Here is a 22,652-nt window from a genome sequence, read left to right as displayed (position 1 = left end):
GTGAGTAATACACTGTTCAAAGATATACCCCGAAACTTTGAAGCACCGTTCAACACCCTACGAACTTTTTCTGGCTTGTTAGGGTTTACAATCGGGTGATGAGATATCCCTTATCGAGATCGTCTTGAATTGTCTGTGCATAACGCTTGTACAAAACGGGATCTTTACCTAATCTCTTTTCCAATGATTTGAACTGCACCATTGCTGAAAAAAAATTGTTGGGGAGTTTTACTTCGTCTGAAGACCAAAGCATGCCTACATGATATCGGCCCTCATTGTGTACGGTGGATTGTTCGAGGATCGCAGTTGCTCGATGGTCAGATGCTGAACGGGGATCGACCTGCTTGACAGCCCAATATGACTCCATGTCATACCAGGATTTTATTTGGGTTGCTAACTCCGAATCTTGTTTAGCTACTGCCTTGAAACAAGTAGAAACCAGACCAGATGAAGATGGCAACGGACCGCTTAATACCCATCCCAACGGTAAGCGAACGGCAACGGGTGAGGATTTTGATTCGGTTTCAAAATACTCGATCGGGCGGATGGCGTGGTAAGCGTCTTGGCCTAGTATCATCTCGACGTTTGCGTAGTCATACGTCTTGTTCGGTAACACGCTTAAGTGAGGATACTTTTCTTGAATGGCAGTATTATCAATAATGTCGGAACCTACTCGTAAATTTGTTTTTACATAAGGGAGTAGATCAAACGGAGAGCAAGTGTCTTCACCTATTGGTTGGACAGTAACCTGTACAGATTCCGTTGTTATAGTTTCTTGAGTATTTATGCCATTCACGGTCAGCTTTAATGGGGTACCCTTCAATTGAAGACGACTAGCGAGCTCACTGGATATCCAAGAGTGACTACAAGCTGTGTCACAGAGAACAAGTGCTCTAGTGCGTACATCTGAGGGACTTAAAAGATCGATTTCAAGAACCTGAAGAAGCCCTTTTACATCAGTTATTGAAGTGAGTCCCGAGGAACTAGCCTTTCCCATAGACTTTGCATTTTCAACTGTATTTGATGACGTTTTTGTGGGGTTTACTTTAGTCAGCGTGGCAACGTTGCTTTTCTTCTCAGTGCTTACGGGAAAAACGCGTTCTGCCCCGTGAAGTAATGTGTTATGAGTGCTTCGACAGCCCTCAATAGTGCATTTTCGTTGACGTGTACATGTTCGGAATGAGTGCTTGCCGTTCAAGCACGAGAAACAAAGTTGGTTTTCTGCAGCAATCTTAGCACGCTGCGTAGGAGTCTTTTCGTGGAAAGATTGACATCGCCAAATGGGATGTTGACATTTGCAAAGGGCGCAGGGCAATTAATCATTTTTTGCACTCTAGGAAGCTTTACTGGAGATATGTTGTTTTGCATTTGCATTAGCAGTAAAGACTTTTGAGGAGACTTTTGTTTTTGTTACACTTATGTTACCATTATCCTCGTGTTTTCCCTTGAAAGAGATTGCTTTCATGCGCTCATGAGCTTCTGCTTTCTCTTTCAGCCAATCGTTAAAATCTAACATGGTTGGCCTCAACCACTCTTTCTTCACGGTGTGCATTGACCAAGATTCTTTTAAATTTGGTGGAAGCTTTTGAACTGCCTGGTTTAAGATGGACGAGCTACGAAGATCTGTGTCATATGACAATCACCTGAATACGCCAACGAGACTTGAGATTACAGTAGCAAAGCTGATTATACTGTCTGAGTTGTGCATTTTTACCGGTGGATGGCTTGACAATTTATCAAGATGCGCAGTTACCACTGCCTGTGGCTGTAAGAACTTACGCTCAAGCGTTTTCAATGCATCTCTGTACATTGAACCACAATAAGCAAATTCCGCAATTGCAGCCTTTGCTTTCCCTGTTACCAATGTTTTCAGGTACGTTAGCTTAACGTCATTACTCAGTGTCTGCGAATCAATCGCACTACTAAATTGGCCGTACCATTCGTGCCATTGAAGGGGGTCGCCGTTGTATTGAGAAAGTTTCCACTCGGGTAGGGGATCTCTCTTGCTGAAGCTAAGTAACTCGGCAAGATCTTTTACTGTTACTTGTTGAGATGTTGAAGAGTGCGGCAAGATGTTGCATGGGTAGTGGATTTCGAGAGTAAGGCAGCGAGGATGAAACGGGGGGATATCCCGGTAGGAATGGTGCTGTTTGCAGCGCCTGGTTATCTACTATTGCACTGGAAATTGCATTATGGTAGTACGTTGTACCACCTACGGTGCTTACTGAAACAGGTACGCTTGCCGTGACATTAACATTGGACCTCTGCGGAGCGATCGGTAAAACATTTGATTTGGTGTTTGATGGAACATTAGCGAGGGTCCATCTATTCAAGTTAGGCCTGTAGTGACTGTGTGGTATTGATAAAGCCTGGTTGTGGAGTGGGCTTGCCGAAGCTGCAGGCAAATTTGCTTCTAATTGCGCTGCCAAGTGGTTGAGTTGAGCGTCGGCCGGGAAAGCACTATCTTGATTATGTTGAGGGGTGTATGACGCTGTCGAAAAATCATGAGCTGGAGATGAAGTTTGTAAATTTCCGGTGTTTTGCGGCTGGTTCGCGTATGCATTGCCTTTCAGAGACAAGCTAGGTTGATTTGTTTGAAAAAACAAACCACGGTAGTAAGCAGATTCTTGATCAGCAAGAGACTGCCAGAACTGCAGTGTATTGTTCGGCAGGCCTTCATTTTGATTGTTTACTTCGGAGATCGGATTATTGAGTTCAGGCTCTTCGCTGCCTTGATTGATTTGCTGGATAAGATCATCATTTCCAATCAGATCTGACGGTTGAGAAATCAATTGTGGTAAATGCTGTTGGTTTTGATCGTTCATTTCTGATCGATGGTTCTCAAAATTATGATTCTCGACAGTATTACCCAGTTCTTGGACAATAGAGTTACTATTTTGTGCATCTGCTGCCGCGGAAGAAATAGCTTGATCGAAACAAGCGCTGGATTTTTTCTGTTTGCGCGTCAAGATGGCTGTTTTTTGACTACCAACTGACTCAATCCAATCTTTGACGCGATTTTCGCTCTTTGTTGAGTAGATACTGCCATGTTTTGAGGAGCTATTAGTGGCGGTCTCTAAAAGCAAAGATTCATCGTCCATTAAGTTGATTTCCTGCATTTTAGCTTCGACGAGACGTTTTCGATTTTCCTCGTGCATTTTCTCGAGGTCTATTTGACGTTTCTTAGAAAACAATTCTATCTCATGTCTTCTCTCAGCCATTTCACGTTCTCTCTCTGCCATCTCAATTTCATACTCTCTTTCAGCTATTCGAGCAGCCGCTTTGTTTTCTTCCTCCACTTCTTCTCGTCTAATTTTTGCTAATATAAAATTTTTCCTGCGAGCCCTTGAAGCCTTCGAAGAGGTACTAGCAGACAAGGATTTGTGGGATCTTTGAGAGCTCTTTTTTGAATTTTCGTTGCACTGAATGGAGTCTATATAGTCTCGGGCATTTTCCATATACTCATCGTGTCTTTTATTCACAACTGCCAGCCATTCTTCTAATTCCGACTGCAGTTTCTCTGCTTGTTCAGTCTTAGCTGCAAGGCCTATCAGGTTATCATTTTTTGCTATACAAGTTTCGAGTAGGTCTTTGCATTTGGTAACCAAACTTTCTATTCTCACTCGCCTCGCTTTTTCTTGGATAGCGTCGTCAATACTTTCGTAAAGTTTGCACAACTCTTTCTCAATCTTGGCCCTTGCATCATACACCTTAGAAACTTTGCTTGTAAAGGGATTTGACATAATGGGAGGAAGGATACAACAATAGACTAACTTACAGGTTTGGTGTACAAACAGAAAGGAAAGATGAAACAATATTTAACTTGGTCTGCGAAATTGGGATTTTAGGACAACAGTTTAGGAGATAGAACAAATTGGGAGATAGAACAAATTAGATAGAACAAAGTGATCAATAATTGGACAATTCTTGTGACAGGGGAAAGAGAAGGTGGGGCGTAACTGGAGGAACGGGAGATTGGGAGGGGAGAATGACCGAGTCTCAATTACTATAGTTTCTATAACCCCTGTAGTTTAAACTGGTGACACAGAACACATAATCTTTTGAGACTCAGAGAGCAAAACCCCAAAGCGTAATAGGAATATAATATCCGCGCGCAAGAGGAGGAGCGGAAACGGTCGCGCAGCGAGCGAGCGACGGAACGGGAAAAACGGTGGAGCGGCGGATGCGATAATTGAAAACCTTGACAAAGTGAGTGGTGCCAATCGAACGACACTAAAATAATCAAGCAACGAAAGCAGGACACGACGGAGCGACTGAGTCCTACAACTAACAAGCTCTATAACCCCTGTAGTTAAACTGAGGTCACCGAGCCGGAAAGAAATAGGACTCAGTGGAGACTCGAAGTTAACGCCGCTTCAGCGGCGAGTTTCTTATTCTTTTTGGCTCTACGGCGTCGTTTATTGAGTTTGCTATGACGAGTTTTCTTAAGCAAACGCCGAAGTGATTCCTGATGCGTTAAAATTAATGTTAACGATTTAAGTTCTAAATGAACTTTCTGGTGCAATTGATAGTACTCTTTTACTAATTTTGGATCTTTCTGTTTCCGCTTTGACACTAGGTCAATCAGTACATGGATAGTCAAAACGTCTGTTTGCTTAAGAAAACCAAAGATATTTGGTGCTCCGTTTCGTTGGCAATAAACTATAGCTTTCAAACGAGTTTGGTAACTTTCTAGAACTTTAGAAAGTTCGGAAAACGCTAGTGCTCGAAAATTTTTCGTTCGGTGAGAGGTCAGCGAATTGTTTATAGCGTCGTGCCAGATTATGACATCAGTTTTGTGCCGGAAGACGTTATCCAACTGATATTGTACCGTTTTTCTTTCGTTAACAGCAAAAGGATTCAAGCTTAATCCCGGAAGTGAAATTACAGTGCTTTTATACCGTTTTTGGGTGCCTTTTGGTAGACTATTGATGGCGTGGAACAGCGAACTAGCACCCAAAATGAATACCATAAGCTCGCATCACCGTGTATTTACCGTATCGGGACAAAAAACTACGAACCTTTCTTGTTTTTTGATGTTTTTTTGAGAATTTTTCTCAAAAATCGGTAAAATCGACAATTTTCAAAAATTTGGTCAAAATTCAAATTTTTTGTTGAATACCTGTATTATACTGTTACCCCAACTACACTGAACAATAATTTACCAGTTTATCAAAAATTTGACCAAATTTTTGATTTTTCAAATTTTCGACCTAAAAATAGCAAAAAAATTCGATAAATTTATCGAATTTTTTTGAAAGCTGGTTTTTCAAGTTCCTACACCTTCGTTACGTTCGACCAATATCAATTTATCAGTTACGAGTGAGTTTAATTTTTTCGAATATAACCAGTTTTTTTTTAAGTTTTTACGAGTTTTTTCGTCAATTTTCGGTCACACTCGCCTTTTCTGGTGAAATCCGTCTTTTTCTAACCCAAATTGTCTCGGTCTTACAGTTTTTGTGATGCTCGGTTGCACTGCCCCGAAGACCACGTCAGGATGTTCCAGTCACCCGATTTGCATGTAAAAATGTTGACTGAAACCACCTCTCTCACTTTTTGGGCTGGGAAGCCGACTCTTCACAAGTGTTCAAAAGTCCAGTTGTTGTTGTGCTCCCTGATTTTTTCTCTCGGTGGACCAAAATGTCCGCTCTCGTTGCGATAACTTTCAAAAAGGATCAATAATCGAAGTCTTTATAAAAAAAAACTAAAAAGAATTCAAGACTTAATTTCTTGAGATCAGCAACGTATCGGTACAAAGTCGATATAGCAAGCAAAATCCTGTTTCGGTACAGGAAATCCAAATTTTTTGTATTTCACAACGTATAAGATTCAACGTATAAGACTCAACACCTATAAGACTGATAAGACTGATAAGACTCAACGTAAGAGAAAAACGTACGTAAGATTTACATCAGACAACTAGCAAGGTTGTTGGCCAAACGTAATTGATGCTCTTTTCAAGGTCGGAATAGGTCAAAAATGCTATTAATTTGACCTCTGGATTACATCTATATCAAAAAAAAGAGATTTGGTCCCACCGGGATTCGAACCGCAACCTCTAGATTAAGGGCCCTAGGTCCTAACCATTAGGCTATTTCCCAGTTGGAACAATCTGTGCGAACGCACAATTAATATGCTCTTTCATTTACGCTTACACGCAATTGCGTCAGCAACAATGCCGTTTGTTTTACAATTGCTCTAGACCAAGCATAAATGCTCATCGTTAATCAGTTAAAATCTTTTGCCAGCAAGAAACTTCAATTGTCATAGTAGCTCTTGTTAATGATAATTATGGAATAGGTTTAGTAGAACGTCTTTTTCAAAAAATGTATGCACTGCTTGCATGTGTTAAAAATGATAAAGAAGCTGCAAAAATTGGATCTCTTGAAACACGCTTTGAAGTCTGTAATAAATAAACTGCAATTATGCAGACAAATGACATCAAATTTCTCGCCGTTCGAAGCACAGATTGCTTGTTGTGAACACAAATGTAAGCGAGAAATGTGAATGGCTTTAAATTGTAATTGTATGTGTAACAATACAAGCAACCATACCGCAGTTAGTATAGCACTGTACTCTCAATCTAAGGATCGGTGGTTCGAGCCCCCACCATGTCGAACCCTACGAAGCAAAATCCGTATTCTAATACAGGTGCCTTGAGCAATGAACCTTTTGAGGGCGGTTTTAAGCTAAACTAGCCTGATTTAGACTAAGATGACTTGGATAAAAAATTATTAGAGTAACAAAACGCATTGAATGGTTTAACTTTAAGACCAAAGCAAGGCCAAATTACGTCACACATGAGCTGAATTGACCTCTAGTGGCTAACAAAAGGCTAACAGGTCCTGTCTACCCGTTTTGCCGCCAATGTTACTTTAGATATCTTATGTGTACGAACGTGAGGATTGTTGTGTGTGGTCGAATAAGAGCTTATCGTTGAAAAATACGTATTGTTATCTTGAATAAAGATTGTTTTTTTTTATCGTTTTCCTGTAGTTCGAGTTTTAGACATTATCTGGCTCGAATATTGCTCAAATATCTAATACCTTGCTTAGCATAATCCGTACTACGCGTCAACTATCAAACTTATTGTACAAAAACATAAGCAATCACTATTTCAATTGAATTGATGGCAGCAAAAGTGATGTAAAAATGGAGCAAGGGATGCTCAGAGATACTCGAGAAGCGAATGAAAATTAGAAGAGGAGCGTCGATATCAAGTCCAAATTACATTGTCTTCCGCCCAAACCCACTTGCTGAAGAAACTCTTCACTTAAAATTGATCAAAAAATAACATGGGAATGGAACACCGAAAAAATATACGCAAGGATTGTATGAAATAATGGCTTCTGGCTCAATTATCGTAAAATTAAACTCTAAAACTTGAAAGATTCACGAATCACGGAAAGCTGTAGTTGGATATATAGATGACATTTATAGTCATATCCCTCAATATGTGAGAAAAACACCTATCGATACGCACTACCTGTTTCATGAAGAGCATAGCTGAAACGGACAATTGAACAAGAAAAAAACAGGAGCCAGGAAATCGTATTTCCTCGAATCGATCAAATATCGCCAAAAAATCCAAATCTGTCGGCAATGCGATGCTCTCCTCATTAAATAGCAGCACCAGCATCCGAAATTGTACCTCCTGCTTCAAATTCTGTCCCTTCATTTACGCTTCGTCTACAATGCACCACCTGAACAGTAAAATCCAAAAAGAGTGCACGATTAAGTGGAAGAGTTGGACGGAGTCTAAAATAATACGGCAACTTCGACAGTTCTTCGGAATCTAGAAACGCGATTCTCAACCCCAACGACACACTAGAGCAGGAAACGTTTAAACCATGAGCTTAAGACTACACTGGTTCCAGAAACACCAACGCAAGTACCTCAACAACCAAACATCTCGTCAATCGTAGGCACAGTATTTACTTTCGACCCACGAATCCGCTATATTGTCGAATTTCGACATACAACATACTGATGATCTCTTTTCACTAGCAAATATATGAGGCGGAATTGAATGAATAGGACAGATTTTAAAGTGACTCTTGTAAATTGTATGGAAACTTTTCAATTATTATTTATAAATAGCTATTCGTAATCAGTACATATATCGTTGATACATATTTAATCGGTGAATAAATAGGAATATCTGTAAACGTTTTATAGGACGTTCAATGACTGTTCAACATCAATCTTAAAACTGCGCAGATCTTAATTGATTACAAAGTTTTGTTTATATATAAACACACTAATTTACCAGATTTTTTTGACGTTTCTTTTCATTGAACCGTGCGTTAGTGTTTTCTAGTGTTGCGAAAATGATTGTCTAATACTTGCAGTTCTTTTGCTTCATCTAATTTTTCGAATTCTTGTGTCGAGAAAAAACTATCACGGCAAAGTGTATTTTGCCAGAAGAAATCAACTAGTAGGCTCCCGACTAGTAGGCTATCAACTTAGAATATGGCGCCCGAACCAAGAGATCACCTAATAAAGTCCAATTGAGTAGATCAATGTTTTGTGTGAATCGCTGTTCTGGGCATAAAATTGGCAAATATGATCGCAGTTATTACTGATCGAGGGAATTATCAGCTCCTGCCCATTGAAAAATGATTGTGTATATTTTCTGTAACAAAAATCTCAGTTAGATCAAGAGGATTTTAACAAAATTGTGGGCTTTTTCATACTTTAAGAAGGAAGTAGGAGTTTGTTTACAGTTTGAACAGACAGTTTCCGGTCCAACTGGCTGAACAATCATGAAATAATAATCTGATAATACATGAAGAACTAAATTAATAGCGATTGCCCTTGAAATGGAATATGGCGCCCGAACCAAGAGATCACCTAATAAAGTCCAATTGAGTAGATCAATGTTTTGTGTGAATCGCTGTTCTGGGCATAAAATTGGCAAATATGATCGCAGTTATTACTGATCGAGGGAATTATCAGCTCCTGCCCATTGAAAAATGATTGTGTATATTTTCTGTAACAAAAATCTCAGTTAGATCAAGAGGATTTTAACAAAATTGTGGGCTTTTTCATACTTTAAGAAGGAAGTAGGAGTTTGTTTACAGTTTGAACAGACAGTTTCCGGTCCAACTGGCTGAACAATCATGAAATAATAATCTGATAATACATGAAGAACTAAATTAATAGCGATTGCCCTTGAAATGGATTAAATGATTAAATCTGAACTAAAATACGGTAATGGATATTCTGATGATAATATCCATCCCGTATGACAGGTTTAGTAGAACGTCTTATTAAAAAAATTTCATGCACTGCTTGCATGTGTTAAAAATGATAAAGAAGCTGCAAAAATCGGTTCTCTTGAAACACCTTTTGAAGTCTGTAATAAAACAACTGCAATTATGTATACCAAAGAAATCAAATTCTCGCCATTTGAAGCACAGATTGCTCAAAAATCTCATACCTTTTTTGGCACAACGTGAGCTGCGCCTCAACTATCAAAGTTATTGTCCAAAAATAAAAACAATCACTATTTTAATTTAATTGATGACAGCAAAAATGATGTAGAAGCAGAGCAAGGGATGCTCAGAGTAACGCGAAAACCGATTGAAAGTTAGAAGAGGAGCATCGATAGCAAGACACAACTTCTGAGGTCAGACGTTGTCTTCCGCCCAGGCCCACTAGCTGAAAAATCTATGCACCTGATATTAATACAAAAATAATATAGAAATGGAAAACCAAAAACGATTATTCATTGCTTGCTTGGAATAATTGCTCCTGGCTCAATTATCGTAAAATTAAACACTAAGACATGAAAGACTCAAGAATCACGGAAAGCCGCAGTTGGAGACATTTATAGCCATATCCCTAAATTTGTGACATAGGAAGAGAAAAAAAACACTTCCTAAAGATACGCACAACATGTTTCATGAGAAACATAGGTGAAACGGACACTTGAATCAGAAAAAATAGCAGCCACGAAGCCGTATTTCCTCGAATCAGTCAATTATCAGCATAAAGCCCAATTTATCCGCACTGCAATGCTCCTCCTCATAAAATAGCAGCGCCAGCACCAGAAATTGTACCTCATGCTTCCAATCTTGTCCCTTCATATACGCTTCGTCAACAATGCACAAGCCGACAATTAAAATTCACAATGTAATGCACGATTAAGCGGATGATTAAGTCGGTCCTAAATACTACGCCAACTTCGACAATTCTTCGAACTCGTAGAGGTGGAGACGTTTAGATCATGAGTTTCAGTATACTTTTGATCCGGAAACGGCAACGCAAGTACCTAAACAACCAAACATCTCGTCAACCGTGTTCAGTGTTTACTTTTGACCCACGAATCCGCTATATTGTCGAATTTCGGCATACAACATTCTGATGATCTCTTGTCACTCGCATGTATGACGAAGAACTATAAGAAAAACAAATATTTTAAAATGAGTCTTAGTAGTTGCATGAAAACATTTCAATTACTGTTTATTACTAGCTTTTTCATAATCAGTACATATATTGTTGATACAGATTTAACAGGTGAATAAGTATAAATATCTGGAAATATTTTATAGAAAGTTCAATAACTGTAAAATATTTATCATAAAACTGCGCCGAGTTCATACATAATCTCTAAATATAGTGCTGTAGTTCATAATTGTTTCTAAACTTTTGTTTATATATAAACACACTAATTTAACAGATTTGTTTGACGTGTCATTTCATTGAACTGCGCGATATTTTTTTTCAGTATTGTGGAAAAGATTGTCTGAACAACTGCAGTTCATTTGCAATATGCAATCTTGTGAACTCTTGTCGCGAGAACAAACAATCAAGGTAAAGTGTATTTCCTCAGACAAATATCCAAATAAAAGAATTCAGTTTAACCTCTACGTGTTTAATGCAGAAAAGTGGAAAATTGGCGTTGCGCAGTAAAGTTGTGTTCAGCTATTGTTATCATCGGACCTTGACGGGTTGATTTAATTTTTTATGGACGTTGATCAAAACCAAGATTAAATTTGTTTAAACTACGCTATAGTTAATAAAATCCCGCCTTCAAGAGCTAAAGAAGCAGGTAGGCTTAGAATTGGGCACGCGCTCCTAGAGATCCCCCTACTCAATCTCGATTGAGTACATCAAGGTTTTATGTGAATTGCTGAATTGCGATGGACGCATTAGCTTCTGATTATTAAAAAAGGATTGTATAATTGTTTTTCTGTAACAAAAATCTCAGGGTTGAAGTTTTTCCGCAAAATTGTTCCTACATGGCTATATTAAGCGTCATCCATCGTGTAAAAACATGACTTCACTTAAACTTCTTTTTTTCACATTTTCTTGATAAGAAGACAATTAGGTTCCCTGTCATAGCCGAATGCGAATTATCAAAGAAAAACCATGAGATCATAACAGTATTAAGATAATGCTTAGCTGCAACAACAGTTTCAATCTTATTTTGCTTGTTTGTCTTAAGCTGGCTTTTAGAATAGTCAGACAAAGACAGGGGACGATATATTATCAATTTGTAAAAATATCTAGAAAATAACACGTGGCGGTGTAGGAAAATAGTATTTAACGGGGGCATCTTGAAATAAATGGAAAAGTGCAGTGCAAAAATACTGGTAAAGCGAGAGCATCTAACTTCTAAATCAATTTTAACAGATTTTAACATTTTTTGGACTGATAACTAAAAAAAAAGTGGTGGGGTGGAGATGGTACCAAGCTTTCAAGCTCGTCTTGACAGCAGTGAAATTCAGTTATGTTGTGTACAGCCGTTGTGTACAGGCTTATAGTAGAGCTGGATAAAACGAATCGACACGTTACCCTAGAAATTTGTCAGTTTATACAATTTTTGATGATGAAAGTCAAGTCGATCAGACAAAACAAAAGCGTAGAGCAAAATCGACAAAAATGAACACAATGCGGAAATAGCCCGAATTGATTCCGTTAGCCTCTGCCTTTCTAAAAGATGCAATAAATAATTTGGATGAGCTTTTCCGCTGCGTGGCAAATATTAGCAACAAGACTCCAATGTAACCTGTGTCGACTATCGACTTGGATTGTTAGCGACATAGAAAATATTCAATGCGCATATTTTCTTTTTTACTTTTTTGTACTTTTTCCGTTTTGTACTTTTTCCGTTATCATTCCGTAGTATTTCATATCTGTGGAATATAAAATGCCAAAAATTTTTTGTGCACTTGCTTGATTACCGAATTCAACTTGACATATAAACTCTTTTTTAAATTGATCCGTGTTCTCGGTAAAAAATACTACAAGTCATGCCGTCCGTCCGCGGTGTTTGTCCTGGTATATTGAGCATGGTGTTTCTCCCTCCCTTTTTTCTTAAAAAAAATTTGCTGTAAGAAAATGAGAAGAATTTGCAAATAAGAACAAAAAAAAAGAAATTATGCACCCTGAAAGTTTCATTCGTTGCTGAAATTTCTGTGGTTGTTTATCTTGCAAGACTTGGTGGATTTTTTCAAGAAATGGTTTTCTTGCAAGATCTGGCAGAAAATAGGTTATCTTTCAAGGTCTGGCAGGAAATATGATTATCTTGCAAGGTCTGACAGATAAATGGTTATCATACAAGACCTGTCAGAAAATGGTTATATTGTAGGATATTTGCTAAGACAAAGCATTCGTTCTGGTCGAGCTGCGTTTTGATTGATGGATTTCATTCACATTCTTTAACATTATTCTCTGATTGAATTAGTTGAAACTCAGTAGGTCAGCTTTCATTATTTCAATTTCAAAACTTTAAGGTTACTTAAAATTGAAAAAAAAATTTACCACCACGTAAAAAGTACACCTTTGTATTTTCAATATTTTCTGCTACAGCAGCTCAATTTTAAAATCAGTTATCAAAGTAAAGTTTCTCTTAAAAATTTGTATCTTAAGTCAGTAGTAGACTAATTTTTTTACACGGGCGACAAAAAGTCAACCAGGGACATTTAGTGTAAAGCATTTGTTGTATGATTCAGACAGAAACTGGTTATCTTTCGAGAAACTGGCTGAAAAAGGGGTTATCTTGAAAGATTATGGCGGAAAGTTGGTTGTCTTGCATTATTCTGTCAGAATAAATGTTTGTCTTGCATGATTCTGGCAGAATGAATGGTTATCTTGCAAGATTCTGACAGAAATCGTGCAAGACTATGCATAATATTGCAAGATAACTATTCCAAATTGACTGGGGCTAACTGGAGGCCAGCAAAAATTCAATTTGAGCTCGGTTGCCAGAAGGTGCCAAGAAGGTACAGGCTTATAGTAGAGCTGGATAAAACGAATCGACACGTTACCCTAGAAATTTGTCAGTTTATACCATTTTTGATGATGAAAAGTCAAGTCGATCAGACAAAACAAAAGCGTAGAGCAAAATCGACAAAAATGAACACAATGCGGAAATAGCCCGAATTGATTCCGTTAGCCTCTGCCTTTCTAAAAGATGCAATAAAGAATTTGGATGAGCTTTTCCGCTGCGTGGCAAATATTAGCAACAAGACTCCAATGTAACCTGTGTCGACTATCGACTTGGATTGTTAGCGACATAGAAAATATTCAATGCGCATATTTTCTTTTTTACTTTTTTGTACTTTTTCCGTTTTATACTTTTTCCGTTATCATTCCGTAGTATTTCATATCTGTGGAATATAAAATGCCAAAAAATTTTTGTGCACTTGCTTGATTACCGAATTCAACTTGACTTATAAACTCTTTTTTAAATTGATCCGTGATCTCGGTAAAAAATACTACAAGTCATGCCGTCCGTCCGCGGTGTTTGTCCTGGTATATTGAGCATGGTGTTTCTCCCTCCCTTTTTTCTTAAAAAAAGATTTGCTGTAAGAAAATGAGAAGAAATTGCAAATAAGAACAACAAATAAGAAATTATGCATCCTGAAAGTTTCATTCGTTGCTGAAATTTCTGTGGTTGTTTATCTTTCAAGACTTGGTGGATTTTTTCAAGAAATGATTATCTTGCAAGATCTGGCAGAAAATTGGTTATCTTTCAAGGTCTGGCAGGAAATATGATTATCTTGCAAGGTCTGACAGATAAATGGTTATCATACAAGACCTGTCAGAAAATGGTTATATTGTAGGATATTTGCTAAGACAAAGCATTCGTTCTGGTCGAGCTGCGTTTTGATTGATGGATTTCATTCACTTTCTTTAACATTATTCTCTGATTGAATTAGTTGAAACTCAGTAGGTCAGCTTTCATTATTTCAATTTCAAAACTTTAAGGTTACTTAAAATTGAAAAAAAAATTTACCACCACGTAAAAAGTACACCTTTGTATTTTCAATATTTTCTGCTACAGCAGCTCAATTTTAAAATCAGTTATCAAAGTAAAGTTTCTCTTAAAAATTTGTATCTTAAGTCAGTAGTAGACTAATTTTTTTACACGGGCGACAAAAAGTCAACCAGGGACATTTAGTGTAAAGCATTTGTTGTATGATTCAGACAGAAACTGGTTATCTTTCGAGAAACTGGCTGAAAAAGGGGTTATCTTGAAAGATTTTGGCGGAAAGTTGGTTGTCTTGCATTATTCTGTCAGAATAAATGTTTGTCTTGCATGATTCTGGCAGAATGAATGGTTATCTTGCAAGATTCTGACAGAAATCGTGCAAGACTTGCATAATATTGCAAGATAACTATTCCAAATTGACTAGGGCTAACTGGAGGCCAGCAAAACTTCAATTTGAGCTCGGTTGCCAGAAGGTGCCAAGAAGCGGGATACGTAATAACTCATTCCGTTTTTAGTTCGTGTTTTTTTCTTTCTCTTGTCCAAATTGAAATAGAGTGTACACAATATTTTTATGATAACCACAACAATAGTTTTTCTTAGTGAATAAATGACAGAGAAAGATCATGAGGCGAAATCATGATCTTTTCCTCTGTCCATTGATCAATGTAGCCATATTTCAATTTCGGCGTTAGTGTCCTTGTTTATTAAGAATATGACCACTTGTGAGTCACCTTTTGTGAAATAATTGGTCTAGTAAGGATTAAACAGATTAATAAAAGAATAATTTAGGTATAATTGATGGAATAGTTTTGACTTTTTGCCAACCTCTTTGGACCTATTTCAGATTTTAATTTTCACGAGGCTCAGAATTGTAAAAATGTGAAAAAAAGTGAAATATGAAATAAGAAAAGTTCCGAAACAGTACACCGATGTCGGAATTGTAATTAGACTTGCCAAATATCAAATTGACTCGACGTCAAATTCGATTGAAAATTCAATCCTTTATAAACGCCGTCACCAAAGAGAGACAATTGAGCGATAGAGACTTTTGCCTCATTTCCACAATATTTGAACTCTTCCCAGCTTTCACGCGTTAGAAAAAAAAACATTTAAATTCAAAGAAAGTAGAATTTATCCGACAATGATAAAGTGTATACACAATTAATTATATTAACATTGAAACAATTTACACAAAGATTGTAAAAATGGCAGAAAATGGGAGCAGAATCAACATTATTTATCAGAATATGTACAAATCAATTTTTTAAAATTTTTTTTGCTCATTATCAAAAGTGTTATGATGCAATTTAATTACCAAATACGAAATAAAGCCTTTTTTATACATTTACTGATTGTTTTCGCGTTTAGATTACAAAATCTGCGCTGAAAAAAGCTGAGAAATTTTGATATAAATTTACGACCTGAGCGAAGCAACACTTTTTTTCTAAATTTATTCAATAAAGTTTCATTTATTCAAAAAAGCTAAAAATATCAAATCCTATCTTCCTCCAAATACATTTGCACCCTCAAGTAGCAGAGCGCGTTCCAGTAGATAGTTTATCATTATGAAAATGTCACCTCAGCTGGGGGCGGCGGGTCGCAAATAACAAATAGCATACATGGGTGAGTGGCGGGAGAATGGGTTCCTGGGGGGGGGGGGGGGGGGGGCAAAAAAGATCACAAGATGCAAACGCATACCTTTCGCTTCTATCAGTGCTGAAAATAGATCTCAAGAGAGCAAGGAAGGAGAAATGGTCGGTATTGACTGGTCATTAATTAAGCAACATTGAACTTTGGGAAAATTTTTTTCCCACTATTTAATTAAGTCTCATGTTAATTAAAGGTACTGACTTACTATCCTCAAGCTACCGCCAAAGGTGATTCAGAAAAAAACTGAGCACCAGCTCATCATTCGCTACTAATTAATCTGTGAGCTTTTATAAGACACTCTAATTCTGGAAAATCATAAAACCGAAATAATTTTCCACAAGAATCCACAAGAAATAATGTTTCTGAATCCAAATTAAGTATTTCTTGAATCTTGAACGAATCCCACAAGTTAGATGCATTGATTTTGTTCGTAATTGCCATACCCTCAAACCTCAGCCCCCAACCCCCCGCCCCACTGGGAAAAAAGGGCGCAATTTGTTATCAGTTTCACATAACTTTGCGATCTACAAATATGACATCAAATTTTTGTTCATTTGACCTAAATCTGTTCATTCATCGTCCATTGTTGAGTCTTTCAAAAGCTTAAGCCTGTATGTGCACACCTTGAGTAGTTCTTGGAGATCTTTGTTCTGCCGACTGAGGTTTCCAATTTGGTCATCTTTGCTGCGAAGAAGCAGTTCTAGCTCCGCTTTCGCTTTCTAAAATCATAAAAGCATTTCTTTAATTGCACAGGGGAACACACTAAATAAAGTTAAGGTAATTTTACCTTAAAAAATATCATAACTCAATATAACTGTTAAGGTAGATTTGCCATTCCTTAACTCACCTTAACTAACCCTAACTTTACCTGAAATTTACCTGAAAAATTAAGGCCTCACTACTTTAAAAAACCTCAAATTTTACTCTAACTTCCCTTACAATTACCTTAAATAATTACATTAAAATTACCTTAAAAATACCTTAACTTTGCCTTAACTAAACCTGAAATTTACCTTAAAATTATGGTTTAAACGTTTGCAATTTTGGGCAAAATTTTAAAACTATTATTAAAATTTTTGAATGACTTTTCATTCCACAAAAATGTTGAATGTATCCTACTAACGACGGTTGTTCTCGAACGACTGGCGAGCGTTCTGCTTCGTCAGTAGCTAGCTGTGGCTTAGAAAGGCTTGTTTTAGCTTAACTGAGGTAGTCATCGTGGTGGTGGGTCATCGTGGAACAATGGAGAGTGGGGTAGGTAGTGAGCGTGGGTGGAGTCGAGTGTACAGGAGTACAGGTTGAATAGGTTGGAGGGGTGAAGTGCGGGAATCGAAGTGGTCGTGTTTGAGGAGCGGGCGTAGGGGGGCTGTTTCGAATTGCATACTAAGAAACTGGTGAGGCGTAAGACTCTAAGAAAAATTAATGCCCTCCCCTCCAGGTTTTATATGTTTTATCACAATTTTGATGACAAAAAGTCAAATGATCAGATGAAAAAGAAACGATCAGACAAAAAGTTGGAAGTGCACAAAAAATTGCAAAAAAAAACTATTAGTATTGCTACAAACATTTGAGATCAATTTAACACCTGTAAAACTTGTTACTTTTTGTTATTGAAAACAATATTTTATAAAAAAAACGCCGTTTCTAGTGATTTTCAACACCTAATGCAATTCAACTAAAAAAGCACGTCCTGAAATGGGCACTCATTTATACCAGAAAACTCATTTTTTGTGCATTTTTTCATTACGTGCAATTTTAATTTAAAAATGATTAAAGCCGTGATAATCTGGTTTAATTTCCTTTGCACTCGAAAAATTTAGGATCGTTTCAATAATTGTCTCGCCATTTGGTGCCAAAAATTTCCTACTTTTCTTAAATATAATCAAAATTATTTTACTTAATACTTAAGATAAGCACAAAAGCATACTTTACAGCTAAACCCATCACTCACTAGTTTGCTCGCTTCAATCCTTTTTACGAATTGCCTCCCCTTTGCAGCAGAGAAGACATTTTCCGAAAAGATCCAACGTTAGTCATACGTTGGATCTATTCTGTTTTGCACCCTCTCATTGTTTTTTACGCCCCCAGTTTCAAATCAACCGTCGTTATATAGTACGTTACAATGTATAAAAGCACGCGCCTGGGGACGCAAAATATATAGCCCAATAAGCAGGGGGATAACATGGAAAAGATCACAAATTTTTACATGACGTAATCAAAGTCCGATCTTTTTCGGTTTATTTGTAATTTCTTGAACAACATTGACAATACCTTTTTAATTAAAATGGTTACATCAATTGGAGACATAGGTGACTAAAGAAGAATCAGAATTGCTGGTCGTATGCACCGATAAACGTAAGCTTTGTTCACAGTTTTGAGTTTTCTTTGGACATAATACCTCATTGCTTGATTTTAATTAGTTATTACTTGAGACCCAAATTACAGCTTTATTTGTTCTCGTAGGAAATAATATGAGTAGCTGCGAAAAAATGCTATTGTTTTCTTATACACAATTAGTACTTCGATCGAGGATTTTGAAATTAATCAACAATTAGGCCTCTTTTCTTTTCGATCTAATTGACAAATGGTTAACTATCGCGGTTCATAACCGTGACAAATGTGATGCTGAATGGTTAACTATCGCGGTTCATAACCGTGACAAATGTGATGCTGAATGGTTAACTATCGCGGTTCATAACCGTGACAAATGTGATGCTGAATGGTTAACTATCGCGGTTCATAACCGTGACAAATGTGATGCTGAATGGTTAACTATCGCGGTTCATAACCGTGACAAATGTGATGCTGAATGGTTAACTATCGCGGTTCATAACCGTGACAAATGTGATGCTGAATGGTTAACTATCGTGGTTCATAACCGTGACAAATGTGATGCTGAATGGTTAACTATCGCGGTTCATAACCGTGACAAATGTGATGCTGAATGGTTAATTATTGCGGTTCATAACCGTGACAAATGTGATGCTGGGAGCATAGACAAGTGTGAAAAGATCGTGCGACTGCTGTCCACGCCTGCTCAATAACACGCTTCTTGAAAATTTTGACAGATGTACCCAATTTTGAAGCAAAATCGAAATGAATCTACTTTCTGTCACAATTTTCCATGCAGAGTTTTAACCTTAATAGAAAAACATGGTCCTAAGAAGGAGTGACAAACTTGAATAAGTTTCCCATAACTCGAATCAATTTACCACGTAATGCTGATTCAAACAGTATGGAACACATGTAATGTTTGTTGTCTTTTGTTCTTGATAGCTCGATTCGAACATTTGCCACGACAGTTTAAAACACACTCGGCCAAGAAAATTAGAACACACTTAAAATCTTCACAGATCTTAAAACCGGTCTTCAAAGTTGTTAAGTTATAAGTTTTGTAACTCTGCTTAAAGTCACTGAGAATTTATTGCGTTTCTCAGGAACTGCGAATCACTTCAAAATATAAAAGTAGAGTTTCCAAGTGCCTCTTTCAGAGTCGCCTTACTTTATGCTTCAAGATACGCGTAATACCCCCCCCCCCCCCCCCCCCTCGTCATCTTGTTGGGCAAATAGTGTATAGCCGCCTATTTATTATGGTGTTTGGGGGCAGGGACGTTTTGGCTCTGATGAAAAGATACGTTTCTATTTCAAACGTAAACGTGAGTGTCTCGGATAACTACGCAAAATTCAGTTCGAAGCCTGGGCTAACATCCCAAAACGCTGTTTATTTCGCAATTATTTCCCGAATTTGTCCGTGAAATTAAGAGAAACACTTAACCTCTACCAACTAACCTGCAGTGCAGCAATGAGGTCTTCTAGTTTGTTTGAGTTGTCTTTGAGGTTTCTGATTTCGTTGTCTTTGTCTTTTCTCAGTGCCTGGGAGTCAGCCTTAATTGCGTCTATCTCGGCCACCAATTTTGTGTTCATTCGATCACGCTCTTGCTTAACCTAATAAAGTAGAACCAAAAGATGAAGGTTTGCCCAGTGAAACGAAACCTGATGCACCCTTCAATTTCATCTCATTTTGATACCTCTTGCATAAATTGAAACATCTTTACAAAATCTTTACCGACTAATATTTCGTGGAACACCTTGGTAAAAATCGTGACAAGTGAAACAAGACTTGGTTGAAAAAACATGCATTCAAAAAAGATAGTGCGTCTGGATAGAACTCAGATATATCCTGATAAAACATACATGACGGCTAATATTTTGTTTATTTATTTTAGAAAACAGGAAGGAATTAAGTTGATAGAGAAAAAGATTTTCTAACAAAGCACCTCCTTTTATTATCATTCTTCTCAAAATTTTCCACACTTGTCGAAAATTTTAAGATTTCTGTTCATTCGAAGAGTGATGCAATTTTATTTTATCATGATTTTATTTGAACAACATAGCCGGCAGATTGCCGGAATAGCTGCGAAAGAATAGACCTGCGTGCCATATAATAGAGATAGAAACAGATACAGATCTAAATTGAAAAAAAAATCGACGCCGCTCGAAAAACTAGGCTAAAAACATTCAGCGATAAATTAATAAAGCTTGTTAAAATTCATTCCGCAGAAGGCTCCCATTAAGGACCTTTACTGCACATATGAGTTCCTTTGACCTTAAACAAATTCAAATTAAACTTAAGTTTTAAAGTGCAAAAGTCATTTTATTGAGTGAAATAAGTCACGTATGATCAAAATCTAATCACGAAAATAACTTAAGAACTTTTGCTAAAGCGAGTGAGAAATGACGTCACGCGCGCAAATGCCGTTAGTGAGAGGAAGAAGTCATTCAGAAAATTTTACTTTTTCAGCTCTGCTGTGTGAACAAATGTAAAACGAAAAAAGAGCGTCAGACGACGAAACAAAAAAAAATAGCAGGACAAGTCCTGACGTACAATTCAAAGAATTTTCATTGACTAAACAGGAAAACTAGGCCTAGAATGGTTTATGAGTGAATTCAGAAAACCATTTTTAAAAAAATGAGATCAAAAAAATAAGAAAAAAACAGAAAATCAATATCAAAATGCCACATGTGAACAGAAAAACCCCCAGCGAGAAATGAAAATTTAATTCAAATAAAAAACTAGGCCTAGAATGAGCTGTGAATGGATTGTGAAAACCATTTAGAAAAAAATCCAATCCAAAAAATCGAAAAAACAGTAAAAATCAGAGTGAAATTGCCGCATGTGAACAAAAAACCGTACCGAGAAACCGAATTTTTGTTCAAACACCGTTTTCTCACTCTACTTTAAAATTAGAGCGAAAAAAATTCACGCCGCAAAACCACTCGCTTTTTCGCTCCATTTCCTGTTTCGGCGTGACCAAAATCACCACTCCAATTTGACTTCAAAAATCATGAAAATGTGTGAACAGATCTTAAAAAAAAAAAAAAAAGACAGCGCCCCAATACAATTCAAATTCTTTGAATTGTAAAAACCAAGAGCACCGCAATAGCCGGTAGAATACCGGAAACGACTCAAATCGTCGTGCAAAATAATCTTTACCCTAAATGGGACAAAATCAGAATATCGAAAAAAAACACTAGAAATAACAAAAATAGTAGACCAATATAACATAAAAAGCGTTAAAATTTTTTTCAGTTCAGGGGTGTGGGTAGGTGCTGGTGGGGGGGGGGGGGGGGGTTGGTAGGTGGGGGCAGGTAGGTGGTGGTGGGGGTGTAGGTAGGTGGGGTGGGGGGTAGGTACATTGCGTGGAGGGGGGTGTAGGTACGTACGTGGGGGGGGGGGGGGGGGTAGGTGGGTAGGTACGAGGGGAAGAAGGGTAGGTACGTTGATGTTGGGGGGGGGGGGGTAGTACGTTAGGGTTGGGGGGAGGTAGGTACGTGGGGGGGGGTAGTTTTTTTGGGGGGTAGGTAGTTAAATCGGATCAAATTTTCTCAAATTGACCTCTTCACCTTGAATTACAGAATGTTACTAATTGCTATATATTACTAACTAAGCTATTGTTAAAATCCAATGTTCGAAAACAGAAGTCAACAATCAAAAACTGAGGTAAAAGCTCGAATAGAAAGAAGTCAAAATTCAAGTCATGAACAAACGTGCTTTCTGCTATAAAAAAAAACATAGCTGGTGTAATACCGGAAACAACTCGAATCGTCGTGCAAAATAATCTCTGCCCTAACTTGGACAAAATCAGAATATCGAAAAAAAAAACACAAGGAATAACAAAACAAAGTAGTAGACCAATATAACATAAAAGGCATTAAAAATTTTTCAGTTCAGGGGTGTGGGTAGGTGCTGGGGGGTTGGTAAGGTGGGGGCAGGTAGATGGTGAAGGGGGGTGTAGGTAGGTGGGGTGGGGGGTTGGTACGTTGCGGGGGGGGGGGGGGTAGGTAAGTACGTGTGGGGGGGGGGTAGGCAAAAACACGGGGGGGGTAGGTAGGTACGTGGGGGGATAGGTAGGTACGAGGGGGGGGATGGAGAGAGGGAGGGAGGGGTAGGTACGTTGGGGTTGGGGGAGTAGGTACGTTGGGGTTGGGGGAGTAGGTACGTTGGGGGGTAGGTACGTGGGGTAGTTTTTTTTTGGGGGGGGTAGGTAGTTAAATGGGATCAATTTTTCTCAAATTGACCCCTTCACCTTGAATTACAGAATGTTACTAATTGCTATATATTACTAACTAAGCTATTGTTAAAATCCAATGTTCGAAAACAGAATTCAACAATCAAAAACGGAGGGAAAAGCTCGAATAGAAAGAAGTCAAAAATGAAGTCATGAACAAACTTGCTTTCTGCTAAAAAAAACCTGTAGAATATCAATACTCCTCTTCG

General features: G+C 37.7%; 1 protein-coding gene across 1 annotated transcript; it reads right to left on the bottom strand.

The window, feature by feature from the left end:
* Positions 1-16,308: 16,308 nt before the first annotated feature.
* On the bottom strand, positions 16,309-19,813 carry LOC142354347 (uncharacterized). The gene is made up of 2 exons (XM_075406621.1): positions 19,664-19,813; positions 16,309-16,593 (listed from the first exon to the last, which is right to left on the bottom strand). Exons 1-2 carry the CDS (start codon positions 19,796-19,798, stop codon positions 16,444-16,446), a joined length of 285 nt encoding a protein of 94 aa, XP_075262736.1. The 5' UTR covers positions 19,799-19,813; the 3' UTR covers positions 16,309-16,443.
* Between the last annotated feature and the right edge of the window lie 2,839 nt (positions 19,814-22,652).

This window comes from Convolutriloba macropyga, chromosome 15 (assembly GCF_964194025.1).
Source record: "Convolutriloba macropyga chromosome 15, txConMacr16.3, whole genome shotgun sequence".
Classification (NCBI taxonomy): domain Eukaryota; kingdom Metazoa; phylum Xenacoelomorpha; order Acoela; family Convolutidae; genus Convolutriloba; species Convolutriloba macropyga.
This window is presented reverse-complemented; position numbering and strand designations above follow the sequence as displayed.